Here is an 18,039-nt window from a genome sequence, read left to right as displayed (position 1 = left end):
GAGAGAGAGAGAGAGAGAGAGAGAGAGAGAGAGAGGTGATGAGGGACAGACAAACAAAGAGAGAGAGGAGGTAAGAGTAACCCTTCAATGTCATCTAAACAAAATCACGGGCACACACACACTTGACATTACTCATCACTTTAGTCGTAATGCCATCACTCACCCCATCCAGTCAAACTATTCATTCACTTTCAAATAAAAAAAAAAGTAGAAATATATTCTGATGAACCAGAAAATCTTGCCCTGATCTCTTGAAAACACACCATTTATGCACATTCACGTCTGTGCAATACAACTTCCTGTATTCTCCGACTGTGTACCACTGTATTCCAATTACAGCTCAAAAAAACAAACAAACAAACAAACAAAAAAACACTCGACGAAACACACCCTGATACTTCTCATCTTTACAAATATATTCCAGTTACAGTGTTTACCTCTACCATCTAACTGCTACACTCTAAGCAGGACTCATCGTTGAATTGAAGGACTGGACAATCTAAGCACATTAGGAAACAGTTATACAAACTTGATCATAAATATTAAATGTGTTAAATAGTTTACTTTGTGCAGCAAAAATGAGACCCATGAAAAGGGACGATAAGACAAAAAACAAAACCCAATTTGTACTCATAATTGGCTCTGCATTTACAGCATTTCAAAAGTATTTGACACCATTAGAGGAGGATCATGAGAGTAAATAATGCTGGATTAGCAAGAAAAGTAGCTCTAAGGATTAAATTCCAGTGATAGTTCTACAATACATTAAAAAAAAAAAAAAAGGGCTTACACATAGGATTAGCTATCAACTTCAGTCATCAGTCTTGGTCACTTTGTTAAGCAAATGCTCATCGCCCTTGTCGCACATTTCACTTTCACCTTCACACCTCACACTCTGAAGGTCGAGATCAACTTATTAACCACCGCAAGAACCGTTGAGGAACCCCCCCGCCCAAAGAGTATAGAAGAATTAAAAAAAAAAAAAAAGCTACAGCTGAGTATTGACATCTATAAACCATGTCACGATTGCAATCTTAACATTATTCCCCAAAAACAGCCTGCTGCTGATGTCACACTTTTTTGGAACACAAATTGAAGGATACAGTAAATAAAAAACAGCACATATTGTGGCAAAATAAGACTGAAGTGTTCGTGATTCCCCCCCCAAATACAGCAAAACTCGGGAGTCAAATATTTTCTAGGTGTATTTTAAAAAAAAAACAAAAAAAACCCACCCACACACATGCACGATCCACCCCACATCTACATGTGCCTTTTATGGAATGACACACTGAGTATCTCAGTTATTTGGAGTTCATTCATTTCAAAGTCATTTGAGAACGCAAATCATTTTTGAACCTCCCTTTAAATCGAGACTTTGTTTTTGAGAACATGACACTTTCTCCATTTGAGAACTTCGAGAATACACCTCCAAGTTCTAGAAATGAATTGGCAAGACCATCAACGACAGAGGAAAACACTACTGGGATACTTGGTTGTTTCGGGAACAAAAACAACATAATTTACAACATAATCCGTGTTTTTAAGCTCATACTGTTGAGATAGTTTGTTTGCTGAGAGCACAATCAACCCAAGTGATAACCCAAACTAGTTATTTCACAGCGTACCATCATTTAGACAAATGTACAACTTGTTGAATTCAAAGTTCAGCTTTCCATGATTGTTAAAGGAGTAATCCAGCATTTTACAACATATCTAGCCACGTAACCTGTAGTCTACATAGGATTTTTGACTCAATTCACTGTAGTGAGAAAAGCACCCCACCCCCCCCCCCCCCCCCCCCCAAAAAAAAAACCCCTCACTTATAATAGAAGCTATAGGGCACCTGTTAGGTCAGTAAAGGTTTTTATGAAAACTATTTTACGAATTCTTCACTCAAAAGCATTTGGAAATAAATGCTGTACATCCGTATAATAACGTGTCGTTATGTGTAAGTAGCATAGACATGAGGGTTGTAAACACTATCTTTTTAGTTCCCCAAATCTGTATTCCGGAGGGTCTCCTTTCCTCCCCAAACTATGACCCTTAACTACTATGACCCTGGAAACAATGGAAAACAGGTTTTAAAAACAAAACAAAAAGGTAGAAATATAATTCTGGCACTAACAGTTCCTCAACCTCAGCTACATCACTCCAGGTCATACTTGGCCTCCACTATAGAGAGAATTTTTATTTTTTACCTGCTATATACACACACTATGGCCAAAAGTACAGTATGTGGAAACCTGACCATAATAATCAAAAGGTGCTTGTTGAAAATCCCATTCCAGATTTAGTCCCCACTTTGCTCTTCCGCTTTCCACAAGATTTTGGAGTGCGGCTGTGGGGATGTGTGTTTATTCACAGGGTTCCCACTCTTTTTAAGGAATCATTTTCCAGGAGCTTTTTTAGGTAATTCATGACAGGATTTGGTCATACGGTCATGCACTTTAGTCGCAGGCTTAACACCATTTTAATTTCTTTTTTTAATATGCAGGGACGTAGTGTCTCTGATATGCTAAATTACATAAAGGCAACATCGATGCAAACAGTTGTTTGACCTCTTTTTGTTACGTGCTGTTTTAAACTTTATTCCCTTGTTCTCCGGTCATGACAAGCTAGAGCAACCTCAGACGGTCAAAACTCAAATGTAAATTGCTTGTACACGTCTCAGTATAGGCAACAGGTGGAGACATAGCGCAGCAGATCGAGCTACGATGGAGCTCAGCTGTCCTCATATCTAGACTATGACCAGCGAGCTGTTTCAAACAGAAAAATTAAAAAGCGAAAACACAGAAATAAAATTCCAGGACAAGAAAATTTATTTCCAGGACATTTGGCCATTTCTATCAATTCCCAGATCATTTCCATGACTGGAAAATGACGCTCTAAATTTTCAGGTTTTCCAGGACGCGTGGGAACCCTGATTCAGCTACAAGAGCATTAGTGAGGTCAGGCTCTGATGTTGGATGAGGGTTCCTGGGGTGTAGTCAGTGTTCCACTTCACCCCCAGAGGTGTTTGAGGTCAAAGCTCTGTGTTTGACACTCGAGGTTTTACACCCCAACCTTGGCAAACTGTCTTCATGGAGCTTGCTTTGTGCACAGGGACACTGTCAGGCTAAAATATTAATATCTATTTGTTCCAAATATTGTATTTGCAAACTACAAAACAATGTGAAGAACTTCTGGAATAACTTTCTCATGTCAGTTTCATCCTAAAACCTTCACTGTTAGACTCCAATGGCTGTAGTTTTGAATCTGTCTCATATAGTCATGCGTTTTACACTTTCAATGTCCCTTACACTGATCAGCTACAACATTATAACTACTGACGGGTGACGTGAACAACATTGATCATCTCATTACAAAGGCACCTGTCAAGGGGTGGGATATATTAGGCAAGTGAACAGTCAGTTCTTGAAGTTGATGTGTTGAAAGCAGGAATAATGGGCAAGCGTAAGAATCTGAGTGACTTTGAAAAGGGCCGAATCGTGAGGGCTGGATCTGAGCATCTCCAAAATGGCACAACTTGTGGGGTGTTCCCAGTATTCAGTGGTTAGTACTGAACAAAAATGGTCTAAGGAAGGACAACCAATGAACTGGTCATGAGTGTCGAAGGCTCATTGGTTCACATGGAGCACGAAGGCTAGCCCATATGGTCCAATCCTACAGAAGAGCTACTGTAGCACAAACTGCTGAAAAAGTTAATGCTGACACCTTTCTGTTTTTAGGACCATATGGGCTAGCCTTTGTGTCCTATATGAATCAGCGAGCCTTCGACACCCATGACCCTGTCACTGGTTCACCGGTTGTCCTTCCTTGGACCACTTTTGTTCAGTACTAACCACTGCATACTGGGAACACCCCACAAGATGTACCATTTTGGAGAAGCTCAGACCTAATCATCTAGCCATCACAATTTGGCCCTTGTCAAAGTCGCTCAGATTCTTATACTTGCCCATTTTTCCTGCTTCCAACACATCAACTTCAAGAACTTACTGTTGTTCTCTTGCTGTATAATATATCCCACCCCTTGACAGGTGCCACTGTAATGAAATAATCCATGTTATTCACTTCACCCGTCAGTGGTCATAACGTTATAGCTGATCGGTGTATACTGCCATTATAAGTGAGCTTTAAGTAAACAGTGTTTTGTTCTTTTCTCACGACAGAGAAACACGCCAAACCTTTTATCTGTGGAAGTCTCGCATATACACTACACATGTTACAGTTAGACATCAAGTGAAGAAACACTGGAGTATTCCTTTAATACACATCTATAAACCACAATACTTTGTTCAAGTGATATTAAAAAAAGAAACTGAAAGATTAAAGACTGTTACAGCTTACTCAGAGATCCATCCCCTCGTACTTCCTTTCTCTCTAACACACACAGACACACACGGGGTGTAGAGTGGTGTGGGATTGTCACATTAGGCTGGTAAGACAGTACAGGAATGAAGTATGGATTCTAGGGTAGAGGGGGTCAAAGTTCACAAGGGTCAGGGTTCATCAAATAGCTGCAGGTCGAGTCTGACCACTATCTCTCCTGTGGGGACCTCGTGTAAGAGAAGCCTCTTAGTGATCGGACCTTTCGAACCCTGATCCTTTTTAATGTCTGCCAGCCGAATCTCTGTCCTGCCCAGGAAATCTGTATACACACACAAAATTTAAAGTGCCTAGATTACTAATTTTCATTTAAAAAAAAAAAAAAAGAGAGAGATGTACAGAAGAGTGATAGTTCCACTAAGAAATATATATATATTTTTTTAATTTCTGAGAAAAAAAAAAACAAAACTCAATTTTCGAGATTAAAGTCAGAAATTGAGAAAAAAGTCAAAAATTGAGAAACAATCTCAAAACTTGAGAAAAAAAGTCAAAAATTTCGAGAAAAAAGTCAAAATGAGAGTCAAAATTTTCGCGGAAAAAAAGTCGAAAATTGAGAAAAAAGTCAAAATTTTCAAGGAAAAAAAAAAAAAAAGTCAATTTTCGTCAAAAGTTGAGAGAAAATAAACTCAATTTTCGAGAAAAAAAAGTCACAAATTTAGGTTACCAGGAAGTACCAGGTCATTCAGAGCTGATGGAGACTTAGTCTGCTACTACTGTGTTTAGTGCTGCTGAAATGGACGACTTAATCAAATGTTATTTCGGGATTGGGTTTAATAACAAAGAGATCCTTGCAGTCTTGGCACAGAATCACAATATTGTGATTTCTATCCGGACTTTGAAGTAGAGGTCTGCGCGGGACAGAATTTTCAGTCCCGCTCCCGCATTGTGCAGTCCCGCTCCCGCAAAGAATTATGATTTTCAGTCCCACTCCCGCCTGCCATATTTTGTCCCGCTCCCGCCCGCAAATCCCACATGATGCAGACGTTCGCGTTATTTCTCACGAAAGTTCTTGTCATTGGCTTGGGGAATTAAACATGCTGAGCTTAGCTGAGCTCTCCACTGACTGATCCTTCATTTATTGTAAGTTTATTGTTTAGACTCTGACATTCTGCTGACACATTCCAAGTTGAGCGCTGCATGCGCTCATGATTGACAGCTCTCGCTTTGCGCACTCCCACTTCCGAGTCTGTGGCGTTATGATTCCAACCACAATTTCATTCTCCTCTCATATGAAGTGCTGCGCAACCACAACCAGCTCCTCAGATTATACACTGCCTATTTCTAGCTTTAAATTGAACAATCTGTGCGATACACAGTCCTTTTTAATACTAGTTAATACTTTTTAATACTTTTTCATACTTTAATACTTAGGACTAATACTCGACTTAACGGTAAATGTACCTCTTTTTAAAGCAGCACTTACTTCTGAAGCAGTGTGAGCTTCACTAGAGGAGCTCTGCTCTTCTGCCATGATCGGAGATCTCAAACACGGAAGAGCGGAAAGGAATCGGAAACGTACGCGAGATTAGACCACATCCGCAAATTTAGGGATCTTAAAATGTTTTTATTAATGCCAAATAAAATATCCAGCACAAATTATATACGATAGACATAAATTAATAATTTATAAATTTTATATTAAACACATTTTTAGTTAGCGGGACTGCAGCTTATCACTTCTCCCGCCCGTGCCCGCATTGTGCACTCCCCCTCCCACCCGCGCCCGCAATGAGCTTTCAAAATTTGTCCCGCGCCGCACTGCTTTGCGTCGGGTCCCGCAGGACTCCCGCGGGAGTGCAGGGCTCTACTTTGAAGAGGCGGTGTCGTGAACTTGGTCTTTTCAGGAGGTGAAATCAGTCGGACATTGACAATGTGATAGCCTTCACATCACCAACCGACTTCCTGTACCCTGGTTGTCACAACTCTGAATTCCATGGCTCTGGTCTCAGCCATTCATGTCTAACGGCCGCGAGTGAGTGTCACTTCCGTATGGAAGCCCGCCTTCTACAGATTTCTGACTTTTTTCTCGAAAATTTCGACTTTTTTCCTCAAAAATTTTAACTTTAATCTCAAAAATTCTGAGTTTTTTTTTCTCAGAAGTTTCCAAATAAAATATAAAACCCTGGGCCTAGAGATGGCACCAATTTGATACCCAGTTAAGGGTGGACAGGATATTGGATGCTGTACCAAATGCAAAAATCAGGACCGAATTTTGAAATGTATTTTTGGAATGAAAAATATTTACATATAAAGAGACTTGACTTCCCCCCCTTTCGTTAGGATTGTTTTGATTATATTTATACTGTACTCTTCGGTATTTACAATGAAGTGCTTCAGTTAAAAGGACCATTTAAAAAAAACACATTATTGGATGAATACTGGTATCAGAAAAAAAAAAATCATGCCATCTCTAAGAAAAATAAATGTTTATTACTTCAAAGGTAAAAGCACTACATTCCAATGTCTAGAATTTCATGTTTTAATATTTATTATCTAATGTGATCGACTGATCAGCTGACTTGTTCATTGGTGCATGAAAAGTTCTCAAATATTAATTACAAAAAACTTTGCAGTTAAAGCAGATACGCAGAGCCATGGCCTCACTTTCGTTTATAAATGCCTTGAGACCTCAAGAATGGCACAGGAATAGTTTTAAGCGTTAACAAGGAATCTAATATAGTAATTTTTACAATTAAAGTGATTCATATAGGTAGCAGTCTGAGTGAATGACCTTGACATCCGTAACGTCACAGCAGGAAGTCTATCGGTCTCATCGCCATTTGCGCTAGACTAAAACACAGAGCTGACTGCAACGTCGATCCTCCATTTTGAGCTAATTTATCGGCCATGGAGATGTGTTGCTGGCGGGTGCAGCAACACAACAGAAGGTGGATTTATGTTGTATTCATGGCCCAAGAACGTTCAAACTGCAAAGATTTGGACACGTTTTTGCGAGAAGTTCAGGGGCACATTGGGCACCTACGAAGTGGTCTCTCCTCTGCTCTGCGCATTTTACTGAGGACTCATACGAAACCTCTGATCTGTTGAGGAGCGTTGGCTATAAGCCCGCATTGAAAGAGGGTGCAGTACCAACAATTAAAGAAAACAAGAAAAGGAAAGTATTTATTTAAAAAAAAAAAAAGTGAGTTCAGTTACACCAGTTGTCCTGGAGCGTGAACCAAGGGTTGTTGGTAAAACCCGGGATGGAACGTGACATGACGTATCTCTTGGGCAGTGACCTCCCTGCGGTTGTTGCTAAAACCAGTGACGTCCCGTTCCGTCCTGGGTTTTAGTAATTGCCTGAGCCGAGCAGTAATGGTGGAGTACTCCATATGGACAAAATAGAGAATGAGTGAAGCAGCTGTCTTATTTTTAAACTGGATATTGCCACCATCTCGCCCTTATGTGGAAGAAGCGAATGAACGGAGAACTGAACGAACAACTGAAAGTCAGATTGTTTCAAAACAAATCGGCCACAAGGTCGGCCTTCAAGAAGCGAGAATGCAGACGGGTAAGATCCGACTCTCATTTGGATCTACAACACCACCACTTCTTGTTTACCTGCATTTAGATTAATACATGTAAATTGCATTGTGTGTTTAAGTTACTGGTATAAGAAGATTTAATTTGCTTCAGAATGTGATTGTCTCAGTTCATCTGATTATTTAATGAGCCTTTTACGTTTTATCAGTGAAAATGCATGCATGTACATGCATGTTGCATAAGTTATAACACCCATCCTGTTTTAATGAGAGTCAACCCACAATCAGTGAAGTCAAATCAGTCTTAGTTGAGCGAGTCGGTAACGCTATTTCTTACTTTCACCAAAAATTTTTATTTATATGACTTTGGTCTATAGCTGTCAAAGGCCTCGGCCTTAAAACCGGTTACCGCTGTGACGCCACGCACTCAGGGCTGGCTGGCTCAGCGGGGCAGCTCGAATGCCAACTTTGCGGTTGATTTTAACTCTGAAAAATATATATATTTTTTATTCCCATTTATGCAGCATACAAGAGTCAAGGATGGAGATACTATCCACTCAGAAATGTATTTAAAAATAAAAGGTTCTGCGTATCTGCTTTAAGGACATTATATTACACCCAATGTAGTGAGCATATCTCGTAAAGAGGCAGGTTTTTGATATTCCACCTCAGTGTAGGATGTTTAAATGAATATATTATTCATGCTTGGATCATGGATAGAGTAAGAAATGTAAAATCATTTTGGGGATGTGTGTGTGTGGGGGGCTCACCATCAGGTGAGAATTGGTCCCTCTCGAACACGGTTACACACAGCACATCCTGTTCCAGGTCTTTGATGAAAAACTGGCAGTTAGAGTTCCACTTGGGGTTCAGTGTGTCTTGCATCGTCTTCGTGATGTGACACTGTGAGCCCATTGTCACCTCACAGTATGGGTTACTCTTACCTACACACACGCGTGCGCACACAAACATTACACGAACAGTACCAAAGCCAAAACACTGTGCACGTGCATATATTATAGATATAAAAATAATAAAAACAGTTGTGTGAACACTAAGATATTTTCTACACAAGATGATAAACTTCATATCTTCGTGCCACCATATAATGTTCTTTATATTACATGGACACATCCACCCCCCCAAAAAAAAGGCAAGTTAAAGGAATTTTAATTTTGGATCAGTTCGCCATTGACTATGAGCGTCGAGTCAGTGGGAAAACACTGGGAGCAGCGTCATCGGAGTGAAATGTGTCACTCAGATCCGTGATGTATTTCGTATGAGAAATGCAAGTTTTTCAACAAGAGAAAACAAACTTTGTATCTTCAAGTCAACGTGTGATTTTCTTTTTATAAAATAAGACACATTCACAAACAAAGTCCCCAAATTTATCACAACAATTCGTCAGGTTTCTTGTGAGTGACAGATATAGATTTATATCCTGGTTTTGGTTCTCCATGTCCCAGATGTAGCGTGTATGAAAAATACAGAGTGGCGTATGAATAAAACACACGTGTCCATATATAGACTGGTACCAAAATCCAGAATTGTGACACCCAAAGGCATTTTTGAGACAAAGTCGGCAAACAGTCTTATTTTGTCAATTTGGGTGTGCCGAATTCAAATCTGCAATATGCCGAGCTCTATCTGACCTCTGTTGACCTCTAGAGGTCATTGAACTTTGGGCCTGTAAACGTCTCAGCTGAACCCAGTTTCTCGGCTTTCTAAGGAATGAAATGTACTAAAATGATTAATGAAGTTAGCAAATGGCCTTGTTTGTTCAATGTTTGGGTGCTGAATTCATTTTTCATTTGTAAAACGACATATGACCTCTGATAACCTCAAGGTCATTAAACTTGGCCTATAGGCCTATGCATTTAACGGCATTTTTAAACTGACTTTACTCCCCCAAAAAGAATATGAACAGACAAAAAACAAATAGAAAGGAACAAATACAACATTAAATGCCAGTCCATGTACATGTGACTTACTTTTCACAATGAGAATGCCTAGGCGATCACCTTACATAACATTGCATTACATTTAGCGGTTATTGTTTATACAAAGCTACTGAAAAAAGGACAGATTCAGCAGCATACAAAATGTGGGGGCGTACAGGGTATACAGGTTAATCAGGGTTAGTATATATGAGAGTTTTTTCTTTGTTGTTTGTTTTGTTTTAAACGGGGTAAAGCCTTTACAAAAAACAAAGAAAAAAACTCTCCTATATACTAACCCTGATTAACCTGTATACCCTGTATGCCCCCACATTTTGTATGCTGCTGAATCTGTCCTTTTTTCAGTAGCTTTGTATAAACAATAACCGCTAAATGTAATGCAATGTTATGTAAGGTGATCGCCTAGGCATTCTCATTGTGAAAAGTAAGTCACACGTACATGGACTGGCATTTAATGTTGTATTTGTTCCTTTCTATTTGTTTTTTGCCTGTTCATATTCTTTTTGGGGGAGTAAAGTCAGTTTAAAAATGCCGTTAAATGCATAGGCCTATAGGCCAAGTTTAATGACCTTGAGGTTATCAGAGGTCATATGTCGTTTTACAAATGAAAAATGAATTCAGCACCCAAACATTTAACAAACAAGGCAATTTGCTAACTTCATTAATCATTTTAGTACATTTCATTCCTTAGAAAGCTGAGAAACTGGGTTCAGCTGAGACGTTTACAGGCCCAAAGTTCAATGACCTCTAGAGGTCAACAGAGGTAAGATAGAGCTCGGCATATTGCAGATTTGAATTCGGCACACCCAAATTGACAAAATAAGACTTTGCCGACTTTGTCTCAAAAATGCCTTTAACTCCTTAAATAAGCACTTTTTTGAATTTTGGTACCAGTCGAATATATGAATGAGAGAGAGAAAGAGTGCATTCCTACCATGAGAGCGGCAGGGTTTCAACTCTATTCCTTCTACGATGTTGACCATCAGCCTACCAATGCCTGTAGCTCTCTGAGACCGCACTACACAGACAATAAAGCAGAAAAAATACAGGTATAGATGAAGTCTGATGTCAGTTCAATGTAAGTCTCTCATATCCAATCTTTTTCAGTTGAAACTGGCTCAAATCTGCCTCAATTAATCAGTCTCAAAAACTTCACCTTGTGGTTTCAGAGAAAGCATGATAACGTCTATAGCAATTGATAAAAATAAACATTTTTTCCCCTTACTGCAACTTGCTATTAATTTCCGCTCTGTACGGTGCCTCTCAACAGTTTGAACAGAATGTTCTGGTGACGGAAATTTAGTTTCACTTTGATCTCTATCTCAGGTGATAAAGATTTGGGGTGAGACAGAAGTTTACTTTCGCTACAGTAGCGTTGTGAGCTCCAAATTGTAAAACTGTTTCTGACTTGTATATTAAAATATAGCCCATTTCAAATGGGATCAGTACATTATAACCAGTTCCTCCAAAGGATGTTTAACTTATTTGATTTGTCAGTGAATAAAAATTAAGCATGTACATGGTTTAGGACTGGTGCTGTATTTACATACTGTACAGTATACTGCATGTTCCTGAACTTTATGGTCCTGTTCCGACTGTTGTTTTACACTAAAACAAACCCGTCACTCACCCAGATAAGCTTTCTCTCTTTTCTTCTTCTCTGTCTCAATAAAGAGCTCAGAGGCAGCCTTGATCTTCTGCACCCATGTGGTCCTGACAAGAACAATCCAAGATCAGACCTCAACCAATGTTTAATAGCTCCATTAATGACGTTGCAATACCAAAAAGCTCAAATAGTAATGTATGAAAAGTTAGTGGTGCTTGAAAATTTGTGAACCCTTGAGAATTTTCTATATTTCTGCATAAATATGACCTAAAACATCAGATTTTCACACAAGTCCTAAAAGTAGATAAAGAGAACCCAGTTAAACAAATGAGACAAAAACATTATACTTGGTCATTTATTTATTGAGGAAAATGATCCAATATTACATATCTGTGAGTGGCAAAAGTATGTGAACCTCTAGGATTAGCGGTTAATTTGAAGGTGAAATTAGAGTCAGGTGTTTTCAATCAATGGGATGACAATCAGGTGTGAGTGGGCACCCTGTTTTATTTAAAGAACAGGGATCTATCAAAGACTGATCTTCACAACACATGTTTGTGGAAGTGTATCATGGCACGAACAAAGGAGATTTCTTAGGACCTCAGAAAAAGCGTTGTTGATGCTCATCAGGCTGGAAAAGGTTACAAAACCATCTCTAAAGAGTTTGGACTCCACCAATACACAGTCAGACAGATTGTGTACAAATGGAGGAAATTCAAGATCATTGTTACCCTTCCCAGGAGTGGTCGACCAACAAAGATCACTCCAAGAGCAAGGCGTGTAATAGTCGGCGAGGTCACAAAAGACCCCAGGGTAACTTCTAAGCAACTGAAGGCCTCTCTCACATTGGCTAATGTTCATGGGTCCACCATCAGGAGAACACTGAACAATGGTGTGCATGGCAGGGTTGCAAGGAGAAAGCCGCTGCTCTCCAAAAAGAACATTGCTGCTCGTCTGCAGTTTGCTAAAGATCACATGGACAAGCCAGAATGCTATTGGAAAAATGTTTTGTGGATGGATGAGACCAAAATAGAACTTTTTGGTTTAAATGAGAAGCGTTATGTTTGGAGAAAGGAAAAAACACTGCATTCCAGCATAAGAACCTTATCCCATCTGTGAAACATGGTGGTGGTAGTATCATGGTTTGGGCATGTTTTGTTGCATCTGGGCCAGGACAGCTTGCCATCATTGATGGAACAATGAATTCTGAATTATACCAACGACCCTAAGCACACAAGTCGTTCTACCAAAGAATGGTTAAAGAAGAATAAAGATAATGTTTTGGAATGGCCAAGTCAAAGTCCTGACCTTAATCCAATGGAAATGTTGTGGAAGGACCTGAAGTGAGCAGTTCATGTGAGGAAACCCACCAACATCCCAGAGTTGAAGCTGTTCTGGATGGAGGAACGGGCTAAAATTCCTCCAAGCCGGTGTGCAGGACTGATCAACAGTTACCAGAAACGTTTAGATGCAGTTATTGCTGCACAAGGGGGTCACACCAGATACTGAAAGCAAAGGTTCACATACTTTGGCCACTCACAGATACAGTGCCTTGAAAAAGTATTCATACCCCTTGAACTTTTTCACATTTTTCCACCTTACAACCACGAACTTAAAAGGTTTTTTTTGAGATTTTATGTGATAGACCAACACAGAGTAGCACATAATTGTGAAGTGAAACGAAAATGATAGTCTTCAAAATTTTAAACAAATAAAAATCTGAAAAATGTGACGTGCATTAGTATTCAGCCCCCCTGCGTCAATACTTTGTAGAGCCACCTTTTGCTGCAATTACAGCTGCAAGTCTTTTGTGGTATGTCTCGACCAGCTTTGCACATCTAGACACTGAAATTTTTGCCCATCCTTCTTTGCAAAATAGCTCAAGCTCAGCCAGATTGGATGGAGAGCGTCTGTGAACAGCAATTTTCAAGTCTTGCCACAGATGCTCAGTGGGATTTATGTCTGGACTTTGACTGGGCCATTCTAACACATGAATATTCTTTGATCTAAACCATTCCATTGTAGCTCTGGCTGTATGTTTAGGGTCATTGTCTTGCTGGAAGGTGAATCTTCTTCCCAGTCTCAAGTCTTTTGCAGCCTCCAACAGGTTTTCTTCCAGGACTGCCCTGTATTTAGCTCCATCCATCTTCCCATCAACTCTGACCAGCTTCCCTGTCCCTGCTGAAGAAAAGCATCCCCATAGCATGATGCTGCCACCACCATGTTTCACAGTGGGGATGGTGTGTGCAGGGTGATGAGCAGTGTTAGTTTTCTGCCACACATAGCGCTTTGCATTTAGGCCAAAAAGTTCAACTTTGGTCTCATCTGATCAAAGCACCTTCTTCCACATGTTTGCTGTGTCCCCTACATGGCTTCTTATGCCTGTCTTTCAACAATGGCTTTCTTCTTGCCACTCTTCCAAAAAGGCCAGACTTGTGGAGGGTACAACTTATAGTTGTCCTGTGCACAGATTCTGCCACCTGAGCTGTGGATTTCTGGAGCTCCTCCAGAGTGATCATGGGCCTCTTGGCTGCTTCTCTGACCAGTGCTCTCCTTGCTCGCTCTGTCAGTTTAGGTGGACGGCCATGTCTTGGTAGGTTTGCAGTTGTGCCATACTTTTTCCATTTTTGAATGATGGATTGAACAGTGCTTCTTGAGATGTTCAGTGCTTGGGATATTTTTTTTTATAACCTAACCCTGCTTTAAACTTCTCCAGAACTTTATCCCTGACCTGTCTGGTGAGTTCTTTGGTCTTCATGATGCTTTGTTCTTCAGTGTTCTCTAACAATCCACTGAGGCCTTCACAGAACAAGTGTATTTATGCCGAGAGTAAATTACACACAGTAGGACTCTATTCACTAATTAGATGACTTCTGAAGGCAATTGATTGCACTGGACTGTATTTAGAGGTATCAGAGTACAGGGGGCTGAATACTAATGCACACCATATTTTTCAGATTTTTATTTGTTTAAAATTTTGAAGACCATTTATCATTTTCATTTCACTACACAGTTATGTGCTACTTTGTGTTGGTCTATCACATAAAATCTCAATAAAAAACTTTTAAGCTCGTGGTTGTAAGGTGGAAAAATGTGAAAAAGTTCAAGGGGTATGAATACTTTTTCAAGGCACTCTATGTAATATTGGATCATTTTCCTTAATAAATAAATGACCAAGTATAATATTTTTGTCTCATTTGTTTAACTGGGTTCTCTTTATCTACTTTTAGGACTTGTGTGAAAATCTGATGTTGTTTTAGGTCATATTTATGCAGAAATATAGAAAATTCTAAAGGGTTCACAAACTTTCAAGCACCACTGTACGTTGAGAGGAGGATGGGAGAAAACATCAAGCATGACAAACATTTTAGCATTGCACTTTATCTTGAACCAAGCAAAATCTTCGCCTGGTTGTGTAATTTATTATAAAATTGCAGTTCCTGTATGGCTTTAATAGCATGGAGCAGGGTGGAGTGATGAGGAGCAGTGGATGAATGTGTGGATGTGTGTACCGCTCATTGATGCTCTCTGCCCGTATGGTGTACACTCTGTCTATGTGCGATATATGAAAGATAGGCTCGTCTCCAGAAGGGTCAGTCGGGAGCTTCACCAGAACCTCGTTGAGGAAGATGGGCTATAGAGACCAACCAAGAAGTCAGCCATGGACAGGCCAGATCATTACAACAATCATTAGTGTAATAGATAGAACAGTATGGCTTTTAAACAGAGAGGGAGATAGTAGCTGACTAATCCTCAGCACCTGCATGATGTTTGTGAGAAAAAAAAAAAAAAAACGAGTTAAACCCTTGCCTTTCTGTTCACTAACATGAAAATACCATGCTTTTAAAAGTTCATTCTGAACCTAAGCTTTCAGATGATCAGCTTTAGCCTTTTATACTACAGAACACATCGGCCACTTTGCAGCAGCTCCTTTAAAGGGCAACTGCATGGTACAAAATACTGGCAAGATCCCAAACCGCACCGTTTTATACATGCGATACTGAAGGTGGGACTTGGCGCTGAACACTTTGTCGGAAGCCGAGGAGCCCAGTGGCCTGGTGACCTGCGTTAGGAGCAGGAAGTCGTTGAAGAGGAAGCCAAAGAGCTCCTTGTTGCTCTTGGCCTTGTAGAGCTTCCCACTGTGCAGGAACTTGCGAGGGCCCAGGCAGTTGGTCACAGAGTTGAATACCAGTTGCTGAAACAATCAAAAATGATGAAACTTATGCATTATACATGACCAAACAGATGGCTGTCAATACTTAGTCCTCTCTCTGAGCCGATAAACACGTGATTTAAAGGTGACACATTATACGCCATTTCCACATGCTGACACAGTCATGAAAATTCAATTGCAAAGGCTGTTCTCAAGCCATGAGAGGAGATACTTCGATAAGGGGACAGTATTATTCTAACGAGCTCCTTGTGACCTAGAAAGTGGAGTCAAATCTAAAAATCTTGTTGAAGCACATGTTCTCAAACAGGCAGCTCAAAAGAAACTGACTGTTTCGTCTTATTTCAGAGTTTGTTGGTTGGTAGGCTCCAGATACCCAAATGCACTGAAAAAGTCCATTTTTCATATGTCTCCTTTAACAGTAAAAAAAAAAAAAAAAAAAAAAAAAAAAAAATGGCCTGACCCACCTCAGACAGCCCCTCACACTGCACATGCGCTTGTATCCACTCCAGGCGGTCGGAGTTCTCCTTTTCGCGCACGCCTTCGTTCACCTGTGAGCAGAGCTCCTCAGCCTTCTCTAGAGCCTGCCGCAAGTGGCTGTGGTCTGGGTGGCTTTCCGGAGTATTTTCCAGAATCTAACCAGGAATCATGAACAAGAATGTAGTAATGAGGTGTACATGAAGAATTTATTTTCAGGAGAATAACAAGGCCAGGATTAGAGAGCACAGTGAAATGGGAAAAAAAAAAAAAACCCACCAGGAGTGCTCTGAGAGCACAATATCCCCCACTGGCAACTCTGCCATAACTCTGGTAAAATGTGACTGAATTGAACAAAAGTGCAATATGCATATTACAGACATATAACAAAGAATCCTGTCAAGTTTTGTGAAATTCCTCCAAAAATTGTGAGAGGAGTTGATTTCAGAAGGTGAGTACCCTTCCTGGGACGGACTGACAGACATCGCCACGACATAATCCCCCTTCGGGCCTTTCGGCCAGCGGGGGATAAAAATTGTGAGGGGAGTTGATTTCAGAAAGCAAGCACACCTTGATGAAATTGCCAAAGTACAAGTTTGTTAATAATAAAGGGCATAACTCTGGGAAAATTTGCCCAAATTAACCGAAATTTCAATATGCGTATAACGGTCATAAAACAAAGCCTTTTGCCAAGTTTGGTGAAATTCCTCCACAAATTGTGAGAAGAGTTGATTTCAGAAGAACGTACACCCTCATGAAATTGTCAAAGTTATTTAATCACGGGTCAAAATCCTGGTAAAATTTTCACAAACGAAATTAAATCGCAATGTGTGTATTACTGTCATATAACGAGGCCTTTTGCCAAGCTTCGAGAAATTCGTCCAAAAATTGTAAGAGGAGTTGATGTCAGAAGGCGAGCACACCTTCATGAAATTGTGAAAGTACAAGGTTGTTAATCAAGGGCTGTAACTCTGGTAAAATACGACCGAACTGAACAAAATAACAATATGCGTACTACTGACATAGAACAAGGCCTTTTGCCAAGTTTCATGAAATTCCTCCACAAACTGTGAGAGGAGTCGATTTCAGAAGGAAAACACTCATGAAATTGTCAAATTATAATTTTGTTAATCAAGGGCTGTAACTCTGGTAAAATGTGACCCAATTTAACAAAATTGCAATATACGCATTACCGACATACAACAAAGAATCCTGCCAAGTTTCGTGAAATTCTTGCAAAACTTGAGAGAGGAGTTGATTTCAGAAGGTGAGTACCCTTCCTGGGATGGACATCGCCATGGCATAATCCCCCTTCGGGCCCTTTGACCAGCGGGGGATTTATTTAAAATAAATAAATAAATAAATAAAGTAGTCATTTGAGTAAATCAGAGATAAAGAACGTAACACAATAACAACAGGCAGACTGTTAAGTTCTCTCGCTCCCAGACTGCGAAGTTTGTGTATGTGTACTTACACTTTTGATGATAAGAGGGTAGCGGGTGACTCTCTGCATAGGTTTGAGCAAGAAACTCGACAAAGGCATTCCTTTACAGCGAGGATCCATGGCCAACCTCTGTAACACACATACATTTGACGTTTTCACCTCAGATGGGCAAAATAAACCTTTTACCATCAGGCCTTTGACTAACATCTGCTACAGAGAAATGCAAATGACAAGCCAGCCTGTTTGCTGTTACCTTGACAAAGTCCTTGAAGTCGGGCACCTCGTCCGTCTTCTGCTGGATGAGGGTAGCACCGTTGAGCTGACAGCTGCAGAAGCGGATGTAGGGCTGCATGTGGGGCAGTTGTGCTGTCAGTATGTCACCAATCATCTTCACAGGCATGCGCTCACCTGACATCTTCTTCCGTACCCGCAATGCCCTGCAGGAGAGAAGAGAAATTCAGATCCATCAGCATCTCTGTCAGTGTGAGCGAGTTTGACAAGAAACAAAAGCC

At 40.2% G+C, this 18,039-nt stretch overlaps 1 protein-coding gene across 3 annotated transcripts in view; it reads right to left on the bottom strand.

The window, feature by feature from the left end:
• Positions 1 to 4,064: 4,064 nt before the first annotated feature.
• itsn1 (intersectin 1 (SH3 domain protein)) overlaps positions 4,065 to 18,039 on the bottom strand; it is a 147,106-nt gene continuing 133,131 nt past the window's right edge. For all 3 annotated transcript variants that reach the window (XM_060898820.1, XM_060898821.1, XM_060898822.1), the window contains 9 exons: positions 17,781 to 17,964; positions 17,558 to 17,656; positions 16,074 to 16,241; positions 15,418 to 15,630; positions 14,948 to 15,069; positions 11,460 to 11,542; positions 10,764 to 10,847; positions 8,642 to 8,815; positions 4,065 to 4,651 (listed from right to left, as the gene is read on the bottom strand). In XM_060898820.1, coding sequence (XP_060754803.1) covers positions 4,503 to 4,651; positions 8,642 to 8,815; positions 10,764 to 10,847; positions 11,460 to 11,542; positions 14,948 to 15,069; positions 15,418 to 15,630; positions 16,074 to 16,241; positions 17,558 to 17,656; positions 17,781 to 17,964 — 1,276 coding nt within the window. In that variant the 3' untranslated portion in view covers positions 4,065 to 4,502. The remainder of the gene's footprint in view (positions 4,652 to 8,641; positions 8,816 to 10,763; positions 10,848 to 11,459; positions 11,543 to 14,947; positions 15,070 to 15,417; positions 15,631 to 16,073; positions 16,242 to 17,557; positions 17,657 to 17,780; positions 17,965 to 18,039) is intronic.

Source organism: Neoarius graeffei, chromosome 18 (genome assembly GCF_027579695.1).
Source record: "Neoarius graeffei isolate fNeoGra1 chromosome 18, fNeoGra1.pri, whole genome shotgun sequence".
Taxonomy (NCBI): Eukaryota; Metazoa; Chordata; class Actinopteri; order Siluriformes; family Ariidae; genus Neoarius; species Neoarius graeffei.
The sequence above is the reverse complement of the archived record's forward strand: the minus strand, read 5'-3'. Positions and strand labels throughout refer to the sequence as shown.